Source organism: Plectropomus leopardus, chromosome 6, assembly GCF_026936395.1.
Source record: "Plectropomus leopardus strain MGB_pleo_1.0 chromosome 6, ASM2693639v1, whole genome shotgun sequence".
NCBI classification, from domain to species: Eukaryota; Metazoa; Chordata; class Actinopteri; order Perciformes; family Serranidae; genus Plectropomus; species Plectropomus leopardus.
Genome location: NC_142181.1, coordinates 4,597,747 through 4,616,685, shown reverse-complemented (window position 1 = coordinate 4,616,685; position 18,939 = coordinate 4,597,747). Strand labels below are relative to the sequence as shown.

The window sequence follows — 18,939 nt, the reverse complement described above, 5'->3', positions numbered from 1 at the left end:
ACATCACTCTGTGTGTGTGTGTGTGTGTGTGTCTTTACTGTAATCTCCACTATTCGTTAAGTATGTTAGTGTTGGATCTGTGTGTGTGTGTGTGTGTCCTACCGTCTTGGGGCAGTGGACATATCGTGCCAAGCTGATAATCAGGTCGTGCGTGATGGGGTCAACCAGGTTCCTGAAGCTGGCGTAGCGGTACAACACGTCATCCAGGGAGGTTGACTCCATGCCCAGGTCCTACACACACAAACACATTCAATAAATCCATCATTTCCACACTTACACACACGGTTCTTATACATACATAGGCAGCGAGTCTTTTTATTCATATAGCATATTTAAGGCACAAGGGAAAATGCAGTTTGCTTATATTACAACGAACTACGATTACTGCCACTCGGTTGTACGCCTCCGTGCACACGTCAGGTTGTAGTTAGTTTATTTTCGCTATGAGCGACATCATATTAAACCTTTGATCTCTGTGCAAAGTGGTGCAATTTCTCTAAAAACAATTCAGGAAAATTTAGAAAATTGTTTTTAAATAATTTAGTGTCTAAGTGTCTAGGGACAAAAGAAAAAAGCTTTGAAAAAATTATATTTATAATTACCATAATCAGATATTTAAAGTGATGTTATTATCCTTTTTAAGCACTTTTTCCAAGCCTTGTTCGTATTGTCTTTTTTTAATGTTTTGTTTTGTTTAATTCTGTTTTAATTTATCCTGTTTTTAATTATTTACTTACAGTTTACATCCATGTTTTCACACACATCTTCCCCCTCACAGCACAACAAATCTTCACAATTATCACAGTTTTAAGGTGGACACCAAATATTAGAGTCACTAATTCAGTGTCAATGTCTCACCTTCTACTCTTGAAAAACGATGTTGAATAACGACCAGAAAGGGTTTCTGCAGAGCAATGTGATGTCACAGTGAAGATGACCCTTGACCTCTTGGATAAACAATGTCAAAACTTCATTATTTTTTCCTTTTAGACATTTATTTGAGTTTTCAGTGATGAATTCTTGAATTATGTCCCAAAACATGTTTTGTGAGGTCACAGTGACAGTTCGTTTTTGAGTCCAAGTGGACGTTTGTACCAAATTTGATGAAACTCCCTCCAGGCTTTTTTCACATATTAAGTTTATGAGAAAGCGATGAATGCAAGGTCACAATGACCTTGACCTTTGACCTATGACCACCAAAATGTAGTTAATTCTTGAGTCAAAGTGGAAGTTTGTGCTAAATTTGAAGAAATTCCCTCTAAGCGTTCTTGAGATATTGCATTTACAAGAATAAAAACATAATGACTCCGGCCATGATTTTTACTGTTGTTGAGGCATAAAAATGAAAATAAATGGGAAAAAAAGACCAATTAAAACTCAGAAAAGCACATAAACTACATGATATATATGGTAAAAATTCATTCATGCACGTAGGAATACACACATAAACATAAATCTCTTGTGTGCAAGCTGAAATCTGAAAGGCTTTCACATTTTCCATGCTGCTTTGTAAACCCGCAGACCCCGTAAGCATTAAATTAAAGCCTGTTGCATCGCTTCCTGCTGTCTGACAGTCTGCCTGCTGGTGGGGGGAAAAGAAAATTTGTCACATCTCGAGCCCCATCAAAGCCGACGAAGCATTAACCTGTTGGCAGAGCTTCGTGCATGAACGGCCGTCTTGTTAAATCTTAAGAAGTCAACATGAATGACAGCTCTGCTACAAAAAAAAAACAAAACCACAGACACAGGAGAGGATTAGACCGGAGCAGTTTAAGGTATTTTGAGGACTGTAACAAAACTGCTGTCACTGACTCTAAAGTCAAAGCAAAGAGCTGGCTGCACATATTCAGCGTCACACCATTTGTTCGACATTAATAATTAAAATTTTGTTTGGGAACAAGATTAAAAGTCTAAAATACCATCAGCACTGTAATGTTCCTTCACAGCAGAATATAAAAGTGACTGAAAAAAATCGTGGCAGTTTGTTGTTCTTAGAGCCGGACTTGTAGAAGGACAAAAAAATGTAAAGTTTTTCCTGAGTGTGGGAGTTGAAGAAAGGTCATGGGCTCCCTCGGTAGCTTGAATGTGCTCACTTCATGGCAGCCGGCCTGTTTGATTATGAGAAATCCTGACATTTAGTCACACAGTGTAAAATGGAAAGGTTTAATCCTCTGCGGGGCATGAATGTAGACAGCAAAAGTCTGGGTCATCTGCTTATTAGATATTGACATTTTTTAAATACAAGTGGAAAATTTTGCTTGAAGAAAATGTTGGCATTGTATGTTTCTGCAAATTATTAATTTTTGTAACGTGATTTAGCATTTGAACTAACTTTGTCATCAAGGAGTGGAGGGGATGGTGGATGGCGTGTCACCTTGGAGACAAGTGTTTGAGACCAGCAAACAACAAAACTGGTGTGTTTTAAGGAGTTATTGCCGCATTTCTACCCCTAGAGTCCTGTTTTATGCTGTGATATTTATCTTGTATATTTATGTTCTGTTATTCAGTGTGGCGTCTTTAGTATCGTACTTGTCTGAGCAGAGCTAGTTTCCCACGGGGACAATAAAGGACATCTAATCTAATCTTATTTCCAACTGCTTTTTAGCCACCAAACGTGGGTGTTTTTTAGAGACCTGTTGGTGTTTTTCCCAAGGAATAATGCAACAAAAAAATGCCCCATGGTGCATTTATTTTGAAGGATCTGGCTCGGACTTGAAGCTTCCGGTCAACAGCTGGACAGGTAAACAGATACTATGGCACCTTTAACTGTGAGGATTCTTTCACCTTGAGCGGGCAAAAAACAAACAGCTCCCCCAGTTCAAATATTACTAATATTTCAATGTCACATTGGTGCTCAGTGGTGACAAACTGTGACTAACTTGCAATCAGAGCTCTGCAAATATAAACACGGGCCTCACCTGCTCACACTACCGCCACTACCTCTCATTAGGTTAAACCGTTACTGCAGCTGAAAATGATGATTATGTGAGCTGGAAACAAACTGACAACTTTCCAGTTTATATATTAATAGTATTTGCAAATTTCAGTAGCGCTCCATGGTAGCAAAATGTGATTAAGTAGTCACGGTCTGGAGCTCTGCAAAAGCCCTGCTCTGTGTGTGTGTCTGTGAGAGGTGGAGAGCTGCAGGATATTCGATATTCGCAATATAATTATTTTATGTATCACACATGAAACAAGGCACGATACCTTGAGTATATTTGATATACCGCCCACCCCTAATTCAGACCCATGTTTTCTCGATTTAAGTATGCAAAGAATCACTTTCAACATTTTGGGGGAAATGCACATCCCTTTTTGCACTCATGATGACGACAGCAGCCATTGAGTCTGTGACTTGCTGATGGGCGTGTGTATGGACAGGTGTTTACATCCTTAGTAACGCTCCTGCATAACACAATACGTAATAGATTTCTTTCTTTTATATTTCATCTACACACACTGTTTTTAATGCTAATGCCAGTGGGTTTGAAATTCTTTCTGGAAGTCTGTGTGTGTTTGTGTGAATGCATTTTAAAAAGAAAGCGAGAAGAGAGACAGAGATGCTCGCTCTCCCACAGAAAGGTATGACTCACCGAGGTCTCCATGCTGCCTATTGTTTTGTGTAGGCGGGGCGGTAAATAATGACAGGCGCTGTGACTGAATGACACACACAAACACACACACAGATTTGGGTCAGCTGCTGTGTTTTTAGATAAGAGTGACATTAATAGCGACACAGCAGATGAGAGAAACCTATGATTAGTGCATCAACAGGTGTATGTTATGATATGTGCTGTTAGTAACCAGGATAAACAGACCCACACAGTTTCCTCTTACGATTACACAGTCACTCGAGATGCATTGTGGGTGCATTGTCTTTTTTTCAGTCCATCCACGATGCATGGATGATAAATTGTGAATTAAAAAAACTACTGACTGGTTATTTCTATCAGCTGCAGTTTCTGCAGTGTGTTCAACTTGATACTGACTCTGACATTGCACTAAAGTAGGGCTTAAAATAATATTTAATTTAATATTTAGAGCTATATCACAATACATGATATATAGCTCAATATTTTTAAATGTCCTCTAAACTTAAGTTAACTACTAAAATACCAAATTATTTCATGAACTGCAGTTGGAATAAAGTTAAATAAAGTAGCTACTGTCATATAATAAAGCTGAAAGTACCGTTTTAATTACATTAAATAAAATACGGTTATAAGCACGGTAAATAAAGTACTTTTACTGTGATTTTTGTGGCCAGAAAATAGCATCCATCTCTGTCCAAGCAGCACTTGTACATCACTGCAAATAAATCTGCACTGATGACCAAGTAAGTAAAAAATATAAAAAAGAAGCAACCATCATAACATTTTCACCGGCCTCCATGCTGCTCTCTACTCTTTACAAAACCTGATTTCTTCATTTTTTTGTTTGTGTCTCATCCAGCATCTAAGTGTATCAAGTAAAATTTTGAGGCATTTATACTTTGGACAGAGCCAGACTAAGTGTAAGCTCCTCTCTATGCTAAAATAATCTAACCGGCTGCTGCCTAGAGACACAGAGTACTACAATCTTCTCATGTCTCTGTTGATGAGAAAAAAAAACCTATTTCCTCAAACTATCAAACTATTCCCTTAAATGGCCAATGACAATTTGCAATTTGTAGAAATAAACCACATCCATTACATTTCCTCAATGAAAATATGTCCAGTATAAAAGGAAACACAGAGTTTAATAAAAATGAAACATTTGGATGCTTTTTGATGAATTTTCATGCCGTAAAAAATATCACTGGTACCAGATAAACCAAAGCAATACAGATCATTTCTGTGTTTGTGTTTCGGGGTGAGTCAGAGGAGTACACAATGTGTCTTTCCTCATTGTGTGATACGGATTTGAAGCGCTATGCAAATACTGTAGATCAACCCTGAATGGTAATAAATCCCCCAGCTCGCTCTAATAAGAATCCAGACACGAGAAGGTTCACGAACCAGCATTAATGCATTTAAAATGCAGCGCCGACAGTGTGTGTGTGTTTGGTGATAAGGTCTGCAGTGGTGAAAAAATCATAAAAAACACTAAAACAATAGCGAACTATTTTTTGCAAGGTGTTCATAAATGGCATTTACTCTTCAGAAAAGCTATACATTATTAACAACGGCCCCTTTATGAAATATACATGACGAGGACAAAATAAAAATGCACTGTCTACTTCCTTGAAGGGGATAGCGTGTTGAGTGCACGCACAAAAACACACACAAACCATTTGTGCTACGAGGAAAACAGTGTGGGACTCTCTTTCATTAGAAAGCACCACCCACACTAATTAGTGCGGGTCAGCATCAAAGCGTCGGCGGTCTGAACCCAGCTGAACATGAACAAAGACGGAGCTGGACACAGTGAGGGCTCAAGTGCAGGCTCTTGGGTAAATAAGAGGAAATGGCAACCAAGGCAGGAGGAGCCATACACGAAGCTGGTATTGACCTTTATTAAAAATCAAAGACTGACCAGATAGCACCATCCACCTCGGATATGACGGCGGTTCTTTGATCATTATAATAATTATATTTTCATAAATTAAACATCTGTGCAGTGACACGGGTGTTGTTGATTATTCTGGCTGATTAGAGCTCATCTCTGGTTGACATTTTGATACGTCTCAGGATGAAAAGCACAGGCGGGATTAACTCATTGAGTGCCATTGACGAATATATACGTCAAAGTGTGTTTTCCGCGGCTGTCACAGTGAAGTAGCCGGGATCAGAGAGCAGAGTGATCTGTGCAGAGGTGATTCGGGGTCCGAAAAAAAATAGAGTGTTCAAAGCAGGCCCGGTCATCCGAATACTGCAGGTAGGAATAATGGAAAAGGACTCCGGTTGTATTTTGTGGGTTTTCTCTCTCTGAACTGGCGCCATGATTTGCTGCATTGTGCTGTACTTTGCATATTTATTTTACAATAAAATAAAATTTGTAATACAATTTTCAGATGTCTTTTATGTCATTGAAGGCAAAATTATAACATTCAAATCACTGTTTTGCTTGACAGACTCCCTTTCACAAAAATGCATTTTTCTCAGCTTTCTAGAAAACAAACTAGCCTCTATTCAACTTCAGATAAATCAAGATTGGAGCAAGGTGCAAAAAAACGTTTTTTTCCATGACGAAAAAGAGAGTTTCTTCTTTCATTTGAGCTATTCGGTCTTGAAAGATGACTCAAAATGTCCAGAAAAGCTGGCACATGCCACTTTCCATTATACAATAGGGCTGGCACTCAATGAGTTAATAACATAAATGATGGCTGCATTCCATTCAGCTGTTCCAGGTTCAGGGTGCTGCTACTGTGCACTGCTCACCGGGACACGGTGATGGAATTAGACCATCAGTAATGTTATTAGTTTCACCTGTTGCTTTCTAGACAAATCACAACGTTTGCATGATAAAGGTCTGCAGTGTTTCTTTAGCTGATAAGCGGCAATCTACGAGGCTGAAAAATGGAAAAGTGAAAAAAACTGCAGCTCTCTGAATGGCCAATTGATGCTGACTCCAAGAGGGAGTCACTGCCAATGGACCCCCATGTTAAAATGTTAAAAAAAAAAAAAAGCTTTTGATCTCTTCAGTGAATTTCAGCATTCATGACAACTGTAAAGAGGGTGAATTTTCAGATAACTCACAAGTTTACATTATATTAAGGCCAAACGTTATGCACATTCAGCCCATTCTCATTCCAAAGTCATCAAATACTGCCGCCATGATGGTGCTTTCAGTGTACTATCCGGGTGCCAAGGGCCACCTTTCGCGTCTGCATGATACACCCCTGAACGTCATCAGCTTAGAAAATGTCCTGATAGAACTGGTCGCATTGTTATTAAAATGCAACGGCAGCCTGATACACAGACGGGCAGCGGCACTTGAGAAACTGGAACCTGTTGCGTCCGCATGATACGCCGCAGGCGTCATGTTGAAACACTCCCAGTAACAACGTAACATAACGAGCACGAGGGTGCCTATAGGGCAAGCGGGAGGGGCAGTGGACGGGTCCAACAAACTCCGGACTTTCATGCAGAAGTCCAGAGTTTGCTGCATGTTTAAATGTGTGTTTTTTTCTACACTTTACTATGTGCCTCCTTCCCATAATCCTAAATATCCGTTCCAGCATGTGCGTTTGTTGACGTCCTGGCGTTGGTTGTCATGTGCTTTTGTTGCCTAACCAGAACCACCTGCAGCATAATCCATCGATGAGCTTGTGTTGACATCACAGTGGCGACATCCCGTCACATAAATGGCAGACGCAGAAGGATACCTTGAGTGTAATATGTAGACGTTAAAGTCTACTGCAAAGTGGCAATATGTGACACTTTGCGATGAGAACTCGTTGGCATATTTATGTGCGGGGCCCTTTGAGTGACAGATTGTCTGTCTGCGAGGTGTCACCACTGTCATGAGTCAGATCCTGCGCTTGCTCCTCCACAGCTCTCATTCAAATATGATCAGTTGCAAATGCCAAATTTGAGGCTTCAAAACAGCAGTGCACAAACCTCAAACCATCACTTTGAAACCATAGCTTTCTCTATTACTCTCTACTCCCTGGCCCTGCCATACACAACAGCCTCATATACTGAGAATTATAAATATTAACTCTCCATTCCTTTTTTAAGGCATCCTGGCACTAATCATAGTTTTATCATTTAAAATTAACAGCATTAAATGAGCAATGACTAAAACCTTTAAACCTTTGCAATAACATGTTTAAAAACACTGCAATGTTTAACTAAATCTTTTTGTTAAAAACTGCAGAAAAAGAAGCATCTACCCGAGTTGGCAAAGAAGGCATGACAACACAACAGCAACAAAAGTTGTAATTAGTTTTCGAGGGCTGTAATCAATCAAAGAAAATCTTCTAAAATTCTACTTACTCTTCAACCAATCAATCTGTTGATGGAGAAAAAAAATCTGCATGTTTTATGTTATAAATATGCAATATTTTTGTCCTTCACAAAACTGTTAAACTGTTACTTTCATTAGCTCAAATGGTTGTATTTTATTTTGCTGTAACTTCTATCAGTCCTTTGCCTTTTAGACACTTATTCTTAGATTTATTAATACTTCTGTAAGTTCTCTCTCAAAGTGGGCAATATTATAGCTGTGAGAAATTCCAGATATTTATAACTTGAAATTAAGATCACCTGGTAACTACACATTTTTCTGACTTGGCTCCTCGTAATTTTGGTGTGAACAATAAATGAGCCCATCCTACAGGAAGCAAATTTATTTTGTACGTGACGTCGCAGGTTGTGCTACCATGTGGTTACATAAATAATATTGCTTTGACATTTTCGCCGCGGTTTGAACATCAACAGCAGAAAGTGACAGCATGTACAAATTGCCACAAGGTTGAAAGTACCTTTGTATGAAAACTGCACTTGAAAGAAGTGAAATTAGCTGGTGATGGCACAGACTGTACCGACTGCAGGCAGCACTCGCACCACTGTGATTCAAAGAGCCTCCAAAACAAAGCTGAATCAATCAAACAGCACCATGTTGAGACACTGCCCTTCAAGAGCTGATAAGACCGGAAAAAAGACCAAGGAGGATGTGCAATTAACTGTACAATGTATGTAAAAGGTTGTTCTCTTTTATTCTATTTAATAGTTTAATCAACACAGCCAAAGGGAGCATCTGCAGCAAGCTGTGCAGAGAATTACATTCTGGGGAACACTGACTCCTCGGGTGGACGTTTTGAGCTGGAAAACAGGCAAATGCAAAGTCAACAGGGCTGCAAGTAACTACTATTTTCACTGTCTATCAATCTGTTGATCATTTTTCAGATTTATCGATTAGTTGTTTGGTCTATAAAAAGTCACAAAATGGTGAAAAATGTTAACTAGTGTTTCAAAAAGCCCAACATGACGCCCTGAAATGTCTTGTTTTGTCCATAACCCAAAAATATTTTGTTTACCGATATAGGAGAGTAAAGGCATCGGAAAATATTCACATTAGCTGTTAAATGTGCATGTTTTGGTCTCTTTGTTGTTGTCTTGCCAGTGTTATAATTATTTTGTGTCTCTTTGCAGTTTCTTTGCATCTTTTGATGGTCGTTCTGTGTCTCTGGTTGTTTAGCACGTTTTTGTAGTTATTCTGCGTCTCTTTGCAGTTTCTTTGCATGTCTTTGTGTGTCTTTGTAGTCATTTTGTGTCTCTGTTGTTATTTGTCTGCAGTTTCTTTGTATCTCTTGGTTGTAGTGTTGTGTCTCTTTGTAGACATTTTGTGTCTCTTTCTTGTTTGCAGTTTCTTTGCGTCTTTGTGTCTTTTTGTGGTTGTTTTGCCAGTTTTTGTAGTTGTTTTGTGTCTCTTTCCTGTTTCTTTGCATCTCTTGATGGTTGTTTTGTGTCACTTTGTTATTATTTTGCCCATCTTTGTAGTTAATTTGTCTCACTTTGCAGTTTCTTCGCATCTCTTTTGTCTCTTTGTGGTCGTTTTGTGTCTCTTTGTTCTGTCCATTTTCATAGCTTTGTGCTTGTTTGCAGTTTCTTTGCATTGCAATTACTAAGCTGGGATCAAATAATATTTAATTTTTTCCCTAAAGAAAAAATGTAAATTTTACCAGCTGATAACCAATCTGTTATTTAGGCCTGTAAACTCCTGGTCAGTGGTCGAGAGGCGGGATAAACCCTTGACTGCCAGGACTGACACAGTCAACCTAGCGATAACGTGCAAAATTGTTTCCTCCATCAACAAATGGTTGAAGAGTAATTTTAGTCTTAGATTTTCTTTGCTGGATTACAGTCCTAGAAAATTAAATATATAACTAAGCCAAACTTTATGCAAAATTAATACTCTATTGACCAAACCATTTTCTCCATGACTTGCAGCTTCAGTCTTAAAATATTAATGATGACCACAACACAACAGCCCCCCATTATCTGACAAATCGCTGCTCTCATACCATAAGATGATTAAACAGCCCCTCTGACTGTTACTGTTTACTGCTGGAGACAGGGAAACGCTGAGGGTAAATTTAGAGCCCGCGGAGGTTTTCACAGACGCTGGTGGTTGGTTTGGTGACTGGCTCAGGGGGAAGTGGTGAAGAGATGCTACCTTTGGTGTGTAGTTTACTGAAGGCCGCTGATTAAGGAGGTGGCCTCCTCATTAGCGCTTAACAGAGCTCCTGCTTGATAAATCAATGTCTATTTAGCCCGTGCACTTTGGCCATCGCCATGGTTTCTGGGCAACATGGAGGAGAACCTGGTTGCAAGAGAAGAGTGAGCCTCCTCACACTCTCTCTCCTCTCTTTTTCTCGTTTGTCATTTCCTCTTTTTTTTTTTTAGCGTCTCTGTAATCACTCACAACCGAATCCTCTTTCTCGTCATCAGTTTCTGTTGCAGTTAAACGCTCATAGTGTTTGTTTCCTCTCTGCTGTCTTTATCCTCAGTAATTGTCTTCATCCAATTCATGGTGTGATCTGTCCGCCATGTACTGTTCTGCCAGATCACAAACAGCCCTGAATATGAAGCCAGATGCAACCGATGGTTATATCACCGGAGCTCTGCCAATTCAGCTTTTACGACCCAGAGTGTGTTTCTGATGGATTTGTGGTTATTCTGTTGTTGTGAAGTCATTAGCATGTCTTTGAGATAGTTTTGTGTATAATTTTTTTTAAAATGTTGACTCTTTGAGGCAATCTTTGGCAATTTTGTGTCTCTTTGTGGTTGTTTTGCCAGTGTTGTAGTTTTGTTTCTCTGTCGTTTTTTTGTCTCTTTGCTTTTCCTTTCTTTATCTTTTTGTAGTAATTTTGTGTCTCGTTGTGGTTGTTATACCCATCTTGCAGTTATTTTGTCTTTTTGCAGTTTCTTTGCATCTCTCTGTTTTAATTTTGTGTCTCTTTGTGGTTGTTTTCCCCATTTCTTTGTAGTTACTTTGTGTCTCTTTGCTGTTTCTTTGCAGTCATTTTGTTTCTCTTTGTAGTTTCTTTGTGTCTCTTTCTTGTTTTTTGCCCCCTTTTGTGTCTCTTTCTTGTTTTTTGCCCCCTTTTGTGTCTCTTTGAAGTTTCTTTGCATCTCTTGGTGGACGCTTTGTGTCTCTCTAATTGTTTTTGGTCTCTTTTCGGTTGTTTTGCTTGATTTTTGTAGTTTTTTTGTGTCTCAGCAGTTACTTTGCATCTCTTTGTTCTATTTCGTCTATTTTCATAGTGATATTATGTCTATTTTCAACTTCTTTGCATTTGATTTTAATATGTTCTTGTTAATATGAGTGACATTTTGCAAGTGAAGGCCAGAGGGGCCCCCAGACACTTTGGGCCCCTGGGCCTGTGCATGGAAGGCCAGTTTAGTAATCCATCCATACATTGACTGTGTTTGAGTGCATCATGCTAATGGATTTTTCTTGCTTTTTAATCCCCAGCTCCCAACCAACAGCAACGAAGAATATGTCAGATGTCAGAAGAGCTTGACCTCCGACCGTCACCCACTGGATCAAAGCTCTGGGCCATGTGAAGGATCACAGTCATTCTCCTTTCAATTCATACTGCAGCACAAGCAACACTGCTTAGTGCTTAAATAACCAATGTGAATTTCATAATGTTAACAATAATGATATCAGGAAATATCTTAAATCAGTAAATTGTGCTAAAGCTGCTTAATGACGGAAGAAGAAGTTAGTCCACTAAGTGCTAAGAGGAGTTTTATAGTTCACCACAACACTCCCAGTAGCTGTAACTGGTGCCATAATAGAGGTCCAATGGAGAGTGGTTGTCTGCAAATAATGCATACATTTATTACAATGAGGCCAGATAAGGAAAGATACTTCAGTACTGACAATTTAAGCTGTTCTCTTCTCATGAGCTACTAGTACAATAAAGGGACTTTAAAGTGCAGTAGCTTAACCTGTCAGGTTGGAAATATCTGTTAAAATGCGCGATCACATGTACTTCAAAACAATTTTCTGATAAGTGGAAAAAATCTTTATAAAATGAGGTGTCTTGTTTTTCAGGACATTTATACTACTACTATGTATACAGATGAGTACTGAACCTGTGTACTCAGTATAGAACAACATGAATCTGTAGCACTGAATATTGCATTGGAAGCAGGAGGAAACAGGAAGCATGGCTTGTTCCAAACAATCTGCTTACCAGTAGCAGTGCTGCCGCTACGGGCATGTGCATCATGTGCATCACTCACTGTGCGCAGGGAACCACTGCTGGAGGCTCCACCAAAACAGCCCCAATATGATCATCATCAATCTTGATCACACTGTTACAGGAACTCATCCAGTTAAGGGCCTTTCAGACACAACATGACATGAGCTGTGCCGCTGCTGACTCATCGCTCACAGTACGACTGAAGCAAAGTGGTGCGCTCGTGCTTTTTTCCGAAATTGAAGCTCATTAAAACATAACTTTAAAAATGGGACAGAGGGCTTTGGCAATATCTTATCTAATATTTCTAATCTAATATTTTATACTGTACCTTTGTGAAATTTCACCAGGGTATACGGTATATGACGGTACAATAACTGGAATCCAAAAATTGTTTAAAAAAGTCATAATGTCACACCTCACAGAAGACTCACGAGGCTTAATTGTCTGGCTAACTCATCATAAAAGATGCTTCATTCACACTCGACAGAAACAAAATAAAGTCACCCAAACCATCTTGGTTACTCTTGCAAGTAATCCACTGTTCCAACAATCACCAGCTCTGGTTTGGTCAAAATAAAGCCTTAATTCACCAAGTTTGCTCTAAAAAAATAAGCCGTTGTTTCACACGGTTTCTCTCTGCCTGCTGGCCGCCGGTTGTTTACAGTCCTGTAACGTATCCCTCCACCACAAGGTGTTGCATGTCTTTCAGCTCAGCTGCTTGTTCCACCAGTCGAGACCAGAGCTCTGGTGGTGCGTGCTGTGCACTACATACAATGAGATTAACAGAAAGAGGAGCACCTGTATTTATGATGGTATTGAAAAACATGTTCAGATTTTTAAATACCCTGGTATACCGTAATACCACAATACCATCTAAGTCTAAGCATCAGGCTGTTATACCGTCATCAGCATCAACGCTGATGACGGTATAACAGCAGAAATTGAGAATGAGAGCGGGGCGGACATTCGGGGGACATCGGCCGGGACATCAGCCGGGACATCGGCGGAGGCTCTGGCGGAGACATCGGCAGAGACGTCGGCGGAGAATGAGAGTGGAGCAGACATTCGGAGACATCGGCGGAGACACCAGCAGAGAATGAGGGTGGAGCGGACATGGCTGAATGCGTTTTATCGACTACATCTCATATTTCAATCGAGGAAAAGTCACGATTGATATCGTAATCGTTTAATCGCTCAGCCCCAGAATCAATACATACAAACACTGTTGATTTTTTTCTTCTGGAGCCATAAGAGCTATTTTGGTTCAGTAAATCTCTGCTGTCAGTCAGCTTCATGTTAGAGCTGTCCACTCAGCCCCCCGCGAGCTGCTGCTGACAGACGGATGAGACATTTATGGACGATGGAGTCATTGAAGACTCGATGACTCACGTCTCGCTTCTAATGGTGAATCCCAGTAAAGCTCAGCAATTAGCACATTATATCTTGTTTATGTAAAAAAAGAGACGTGCTGCGTCTCAATGCAGGTTGCCAGATAGATTTAGGTGGTGCAGATTAGGTACACAGAACATCTCTATACAGGCACAATTGTTCCAGCACATTACTTCCTCTTTTACTGATCATCATAGTGAGATACTATGTGTTTCTTAGTTACAGTTATTATTGTTTTAGGTGTATTTTTTGGTGGTGGTTTAGGTGTATTTTTTGTATGCATGTAAACATTTTCTGGTAGAAACCCAAAATACGAGGATGAATCTAAAACAGCATAATGTGGGACCTTTAAACAGAGATTCTCACGCTCTAGAAGCCAAAACCAACAAATGTTTGGCATCAGAGACAACGATTTTCCAAACTGTTGTCAGTTTTCTTTCAATGACTCAACTATAAACCCTTTGAAACCTGATCAAACTGCCCTGATTTCGTTCAAGAACATGAGAAAGAGGCGTTCAGCAACTTTAGAAGGAATGATGATCAAATGATAATAAAATAAGTGAAAGTTACAAAACTTTTTCCTGAAAATGAGCACACAAAAAATAAAACATTTTTTTAAAAAAATGAATAATTAAATCAATACATAAATAAACAACAAGGAAATGGGAATGATTAGTTTTCTGGACATTTTTCCCATTTTTTTCTTAAATTTCTAGTAATTTACTCAATCTCTCTTTTCTTGTTCAGGTTTTTTCTATTTTTCTGTTTTGCAATTTGCAGGACATTTCTTGCCGGGTTGCTTATTGCCTTTTTTTCCCATGTATTCAAAGGTCTTAAATGCTTTTAAAGGCATCTTAATGTAGCACGAAAACTGATATTGATCCAGGTTTCAAAGAGTTAACTACCTATTTTTTTCAGCACTGTAAAACAGACTATAACTAAATTAAGCTCAGTTTTAAGGTGTATTTTACTCTGAGCCGCACAGACCGAGCTGGAAAGATCTCTGCCCACACTGCTGTGCTGCTGTTCCTTCACTGTCAGACCGCAGACTGAGATCCTCCTCTGGGGTATCACAGCTTAATCAAGCAGTGCCAGAGATGGTAATCCCCTTTCTTAACGATGACGGATGGAGACGGGTCCTTCATCTTTAAGCGTGTTTCTTTAGCTCCACTGTTTGCCATTGATTCAAGGATTAACAATCTCAATGGGTTTGATCGGAAAACTGTAAATAGTAACAGAAAGGAGCTGATGGAAATCTCCGAAGCCCAAACAATAAACTGTGAGAGCAGCGCGAGGCTCAGCGAGGCTCTGTTGTCTGGTTGAGTCATAGGGGGATAAACAGCAAACACAGGCAGCATATGGATTGTGTGCAGCGGCGTCTTCAGGGATGAGAGCTTATGAGTGTGTTTCTCCCTTCAACATCTTCTCAGCCGCTCTCTGTTTCCTTTCATCACAATGATAAACGCGTATTAACTTTACATAATATCACTCCTGTTACGCTCACGTCCTCTCTTTCTTTACAGCTCTCAATATTCAACTAGTGGCATTTTTATTTTCCTGCTTCCCTTTTGTCGGTTCTTTCAGTCTGCTGCTGGGCTTTCCCTTTGCTCTGCAGCAGCAGCAGGAATCAGCAGAGCGCTGCAAATGTCTTGAAAGACGTAGAGAAGGCTATAAATCGTAGCAGTCTGCACATTGAACCGGTGCAGCAGAGGCAGGCTGAGCACAACAGGTTCAGCCAGGGGGCTCGTGTTCAGCCGTACAGGCACAAAGTCGCTCAATTCATCAGTCAGTCGCTGAATCAGTTTAGTCAGCGTGTCAACGGTCAGTAAGTCTGAGCCTGGCTTCTGTCTCAGACCAGTGATGACATCAACCAACATGCTTACACTGAGAGAAATGATCAGAGGAAGGGAAAAGACGAGGGGCGGCAATCGCAGGGTAACTCAAGATACTATACTATAAAGATACTAGGCCCACAATAACGATAATATCATAATACATGGCCTTTGATAATGATATTATCAAGATACTTAGTACACAATAATGATAATATCACAATACTTGGCCCATAATAGTGACACTATCACAGTACTTGGCCAATGATAACGATACTATCATGATACTTGGCCCACGATAATGTTACTATCAAAATACTTGGCCCTTGATAACAATATGATCAAGATACTTGGCCCACCATAACTCTACTATCAGGATATTTGGGCCATGATAACATCAATATCACAATACTTGGCCCACGATAACAATACTATCACAATACTTGGCCCTTGATAATGATATTATCAAGATACTTGGCCCACCATAACTGTACTATCAGGATATTTGGCCCACGATAACAATACTATCACCATACTTGGCCCTTGATAATGATATTATCAAGATACTTGGCCCACCATAACTGTACTATCAGGATACTGGCCCACGATAACAATACTATTACAATACTTGGCCCATGAGACCAATACTATCACAATACTTGGCCCACTATAACACTACTATCACAATACTTGGCCCACTATAACAATACTATCACAATACTTGACCAAATATAACAATACTATCACAATATTTGGCCAAAAATAACAATACTATCTAGATACTTGGCCCACGATACTATGACGATATTGCGATTCTGAGATGACTGATACATTGATAGAGAATTAGTCTTAGATATATCACTATACCTGTGACTGAAGAGGGAAAAATACCCCTTAAAAGTCAAAAGGCAGCATGTGTATTTATTCTCTGCACTGAGGTGTCAGTTTCACACAATTTGACAACTGAGATGAAACAACACAAAACAAAGTGCATACTCTTAACATGTTGCCTCCTACACGCACTGACTGCAATTTTTTCACGTGAGGCCTCAATTCAATGTAAAATCGCCATAAACTGGCAAAACACCAAACTGCCAGGAAGCAGAATGATTCTAGAGTTGCTGCGTCGCTGCTGTAGAGGCGCCTGCTGTTTTAACAACTGTATTTCCACAATTAAAAGTGCATACTTCACTAGTTTATGAAACTGTGCAAGCCACTCTATCGTCAACAACTCAGTCCTGCAAATATTTCACAATAAAAAGCCTTGCATCATTAACTGATGTAATTCTGCCGACAGAAACGTTGTCAGAGGGCTTTTATTTTGAAACGTAGACAGGAAGGGTTGAGTAAAACAGATGTTTATTTAGTTCTTCGTGTCTGTGATGGGTATAGACATTGAAAGTGTGGTGAAAGGACATATGAAGTCAGTATGACTATTAAAACTCCATGTTCACTGTCGATTATTGATGAAAACTGCACGTCATGTGGACAAAATCTACAAGACTCGGTTTCTGTAGATGTGCCGCAGCTGAGCAGCAGCTGAGCAGCAGCTGAGCAGCGCTGCTCACGGAGACAGTGTGGCTACTCTAACCTGCTAACACGGGCGCCGAAAGAAAAATTAACAGATTCCCCGACGCACACACAGGCAGTGTAACCCGGGAGTAGACTTGGGAGGCAGGTCCGGGTTTGTTTTCCACCTTTTTTTGCTCTGTTTTTGTTTTTTCTCTATCTTCTTCCCCGTTTTCCTCTTCACTTTTACTCATGCATTTGAGAAGCACCACCTGAACCATAAAGTAGTGAGTCTGATAAGTTAAAAATGATAACGGGCTTAGTGTGTTCTCTGTTTTAATCTATGTTTCAATGAAAATATTGATATTTGGTGCCAGTTTATTGATAACGTCTCGCAAGAGGAAGTCCCACGATATATCGTAATATCGATATTTTGCCCCACCTCTAAATGGTAAATGGACTGTATTTGCTTTTCTAGTCTTATTGAGAATTCAGAGCGTTTGGACACTACATTGTCACATTCACCCATTCACACACACATTCACACAGTGGTGGCCGAGGCTACCGTACAAAGTGTCACCTGCTACTCAGTAATCATTCACACACACTCACACTCCGATGACACAGCATCGGGAGCAATTCGGGGTTCGGTATCTTGCCCAAGGATACTTCGACATGTTGCCCAGAGGAGCCGGGGATCAAACCGCTGACCTTCAGATTAGAGAACAACCCGCTCTACCTCTGAGCCAGAAGAGACCGCAAGCCAATAAGGATGTTGTGGTCTAGACATGTGAACCTCTGACCCCAAAACTCTCCAAAACAAACACATATCTGTTACCTGTCGGAGCGTCTTGAGCATCTCTGTCGCCTCGTCCTGCTTCCCTTGCTTGGCCATCAGCATCATCTCCTGGATCATCCCGATGCGGCGCTGGTAGGGCGGCGGCGTCCCACCACGGTTCAGTCGGTCCCCGGACTTCAGCATGAGGGAGGCCAAGATGTCGCTCCTCTCCTTGGTGGGTGTTCGCTTCCAGCTGTGCTGAGGGCTGGCCCCCCCGGGCTCCTGGCCTTTGGTCTGCTTGGCCCCCATGGTGCTGCGTTAATGTGAACTGTGATGATAACAAGACCGGCCCCACCGAGCAGTCATGCAGAGGCAGGCTGACGTTTGAGAAGATTACCACATCTTTCTAAAAACCTGCAGTTTGATGTGTGGGGAGCAAAAAAAAACCTCCAAACTGCTCATGACAAATGTTCATAATCAACCCAGTTACTCAGAGCGAGTGATGGCCCAAGAGTTCAAAATAACACTCCAAAACATCCAAAAGTGGAACTAGTTTTCAGCTTTTGTAAACTTAATCCCAGAGTAGCTCAGGTCGGGAACAGGTCGCAGGATGCTGCCTGCAGCATGGCCGCAAAACACGGACACAGCAAAGTCAGGATGCAGGATACGACCGCCGCAGCCTCCTATCCCGGACACAACTTCACCACATCTCCAACACGGTTACCTTCGACCGCAGCGCTATTTTCTTCCCCTTTTCTCCCCTTATCCTCCGAAACAAACCCCGCAGGAGGAGGAGGAAACGAGGTGGTGCATGAAGCAGGGCATGGCAATGTTTACGTCTCGTGAAAGCTCACCACAGACCGTCTGCTCCTCGCGCTGCTTCTGTCCTTCCTCTCCGCTGCTGGAAGTCAAACACGAGCTCCGACAAACCCGCGTCCTTCTCCAAGGTGGATTTTTCCGCCTCCGCTCCGGAGCAGGAAGCGGCCGCAGCGGCGTCCGGGCTGCAGCGGCGTCCGGGCTGCAGCTCCGCGGCTCGTCAGGAGGGCAGAGGCTGTGAGGTGTTCCCTGACTGGGACTGAATTATGTATTGCACCCTCTGCTCAAGTGAATGGGGGCGCGCAGCGAGTGCACGTGAGTCCACCCGCCTCGCAGAGTGATGGAGGGAAGGGCGGGAGGAGCACGAGCACTGCGCACGGCCAAGTTTGCAGTTTGTTAGCTCGCGGACACTTCATCTTCTGTGGGAAGGCGAGGAGGTGCCAGTTCCCATAATTTAATGTGTCAGTTTAATG

The 18,939-nt window shown here is 41.0% G+C and overlaps 1 protein-coding gene across 1 annotated transcript in view; it reads right to left on the bottom strand.

Moving 5' to 3' along the window:
• The window catches only part of lrrc75a (leucine rich repeat containing 75A), a 60,659-nt gene extending 41,900 nt beyond the window's left edge, over positions 1-18,759 (bottom strand). Inside the window, exons 1-2 of the mRNA XM_042487240.2 lie at positions 17,711-18,759; positions 103-231 (exon numbers count right to left, since the gene is read on the bottom strand). Of these exons, the coding sequence (XP_042343174.1) occupies positions 103-231; positions 17,711-17,959 (378 nt within the window). The 5' untranslated portion in view covers positions 17,960-18,759. The remainder of the gene's footprint in view (positions 1-102; positions 232-17,710) is intronic.
• Positions 18,760-18,939: the final 180 nt, after the last annotated feature.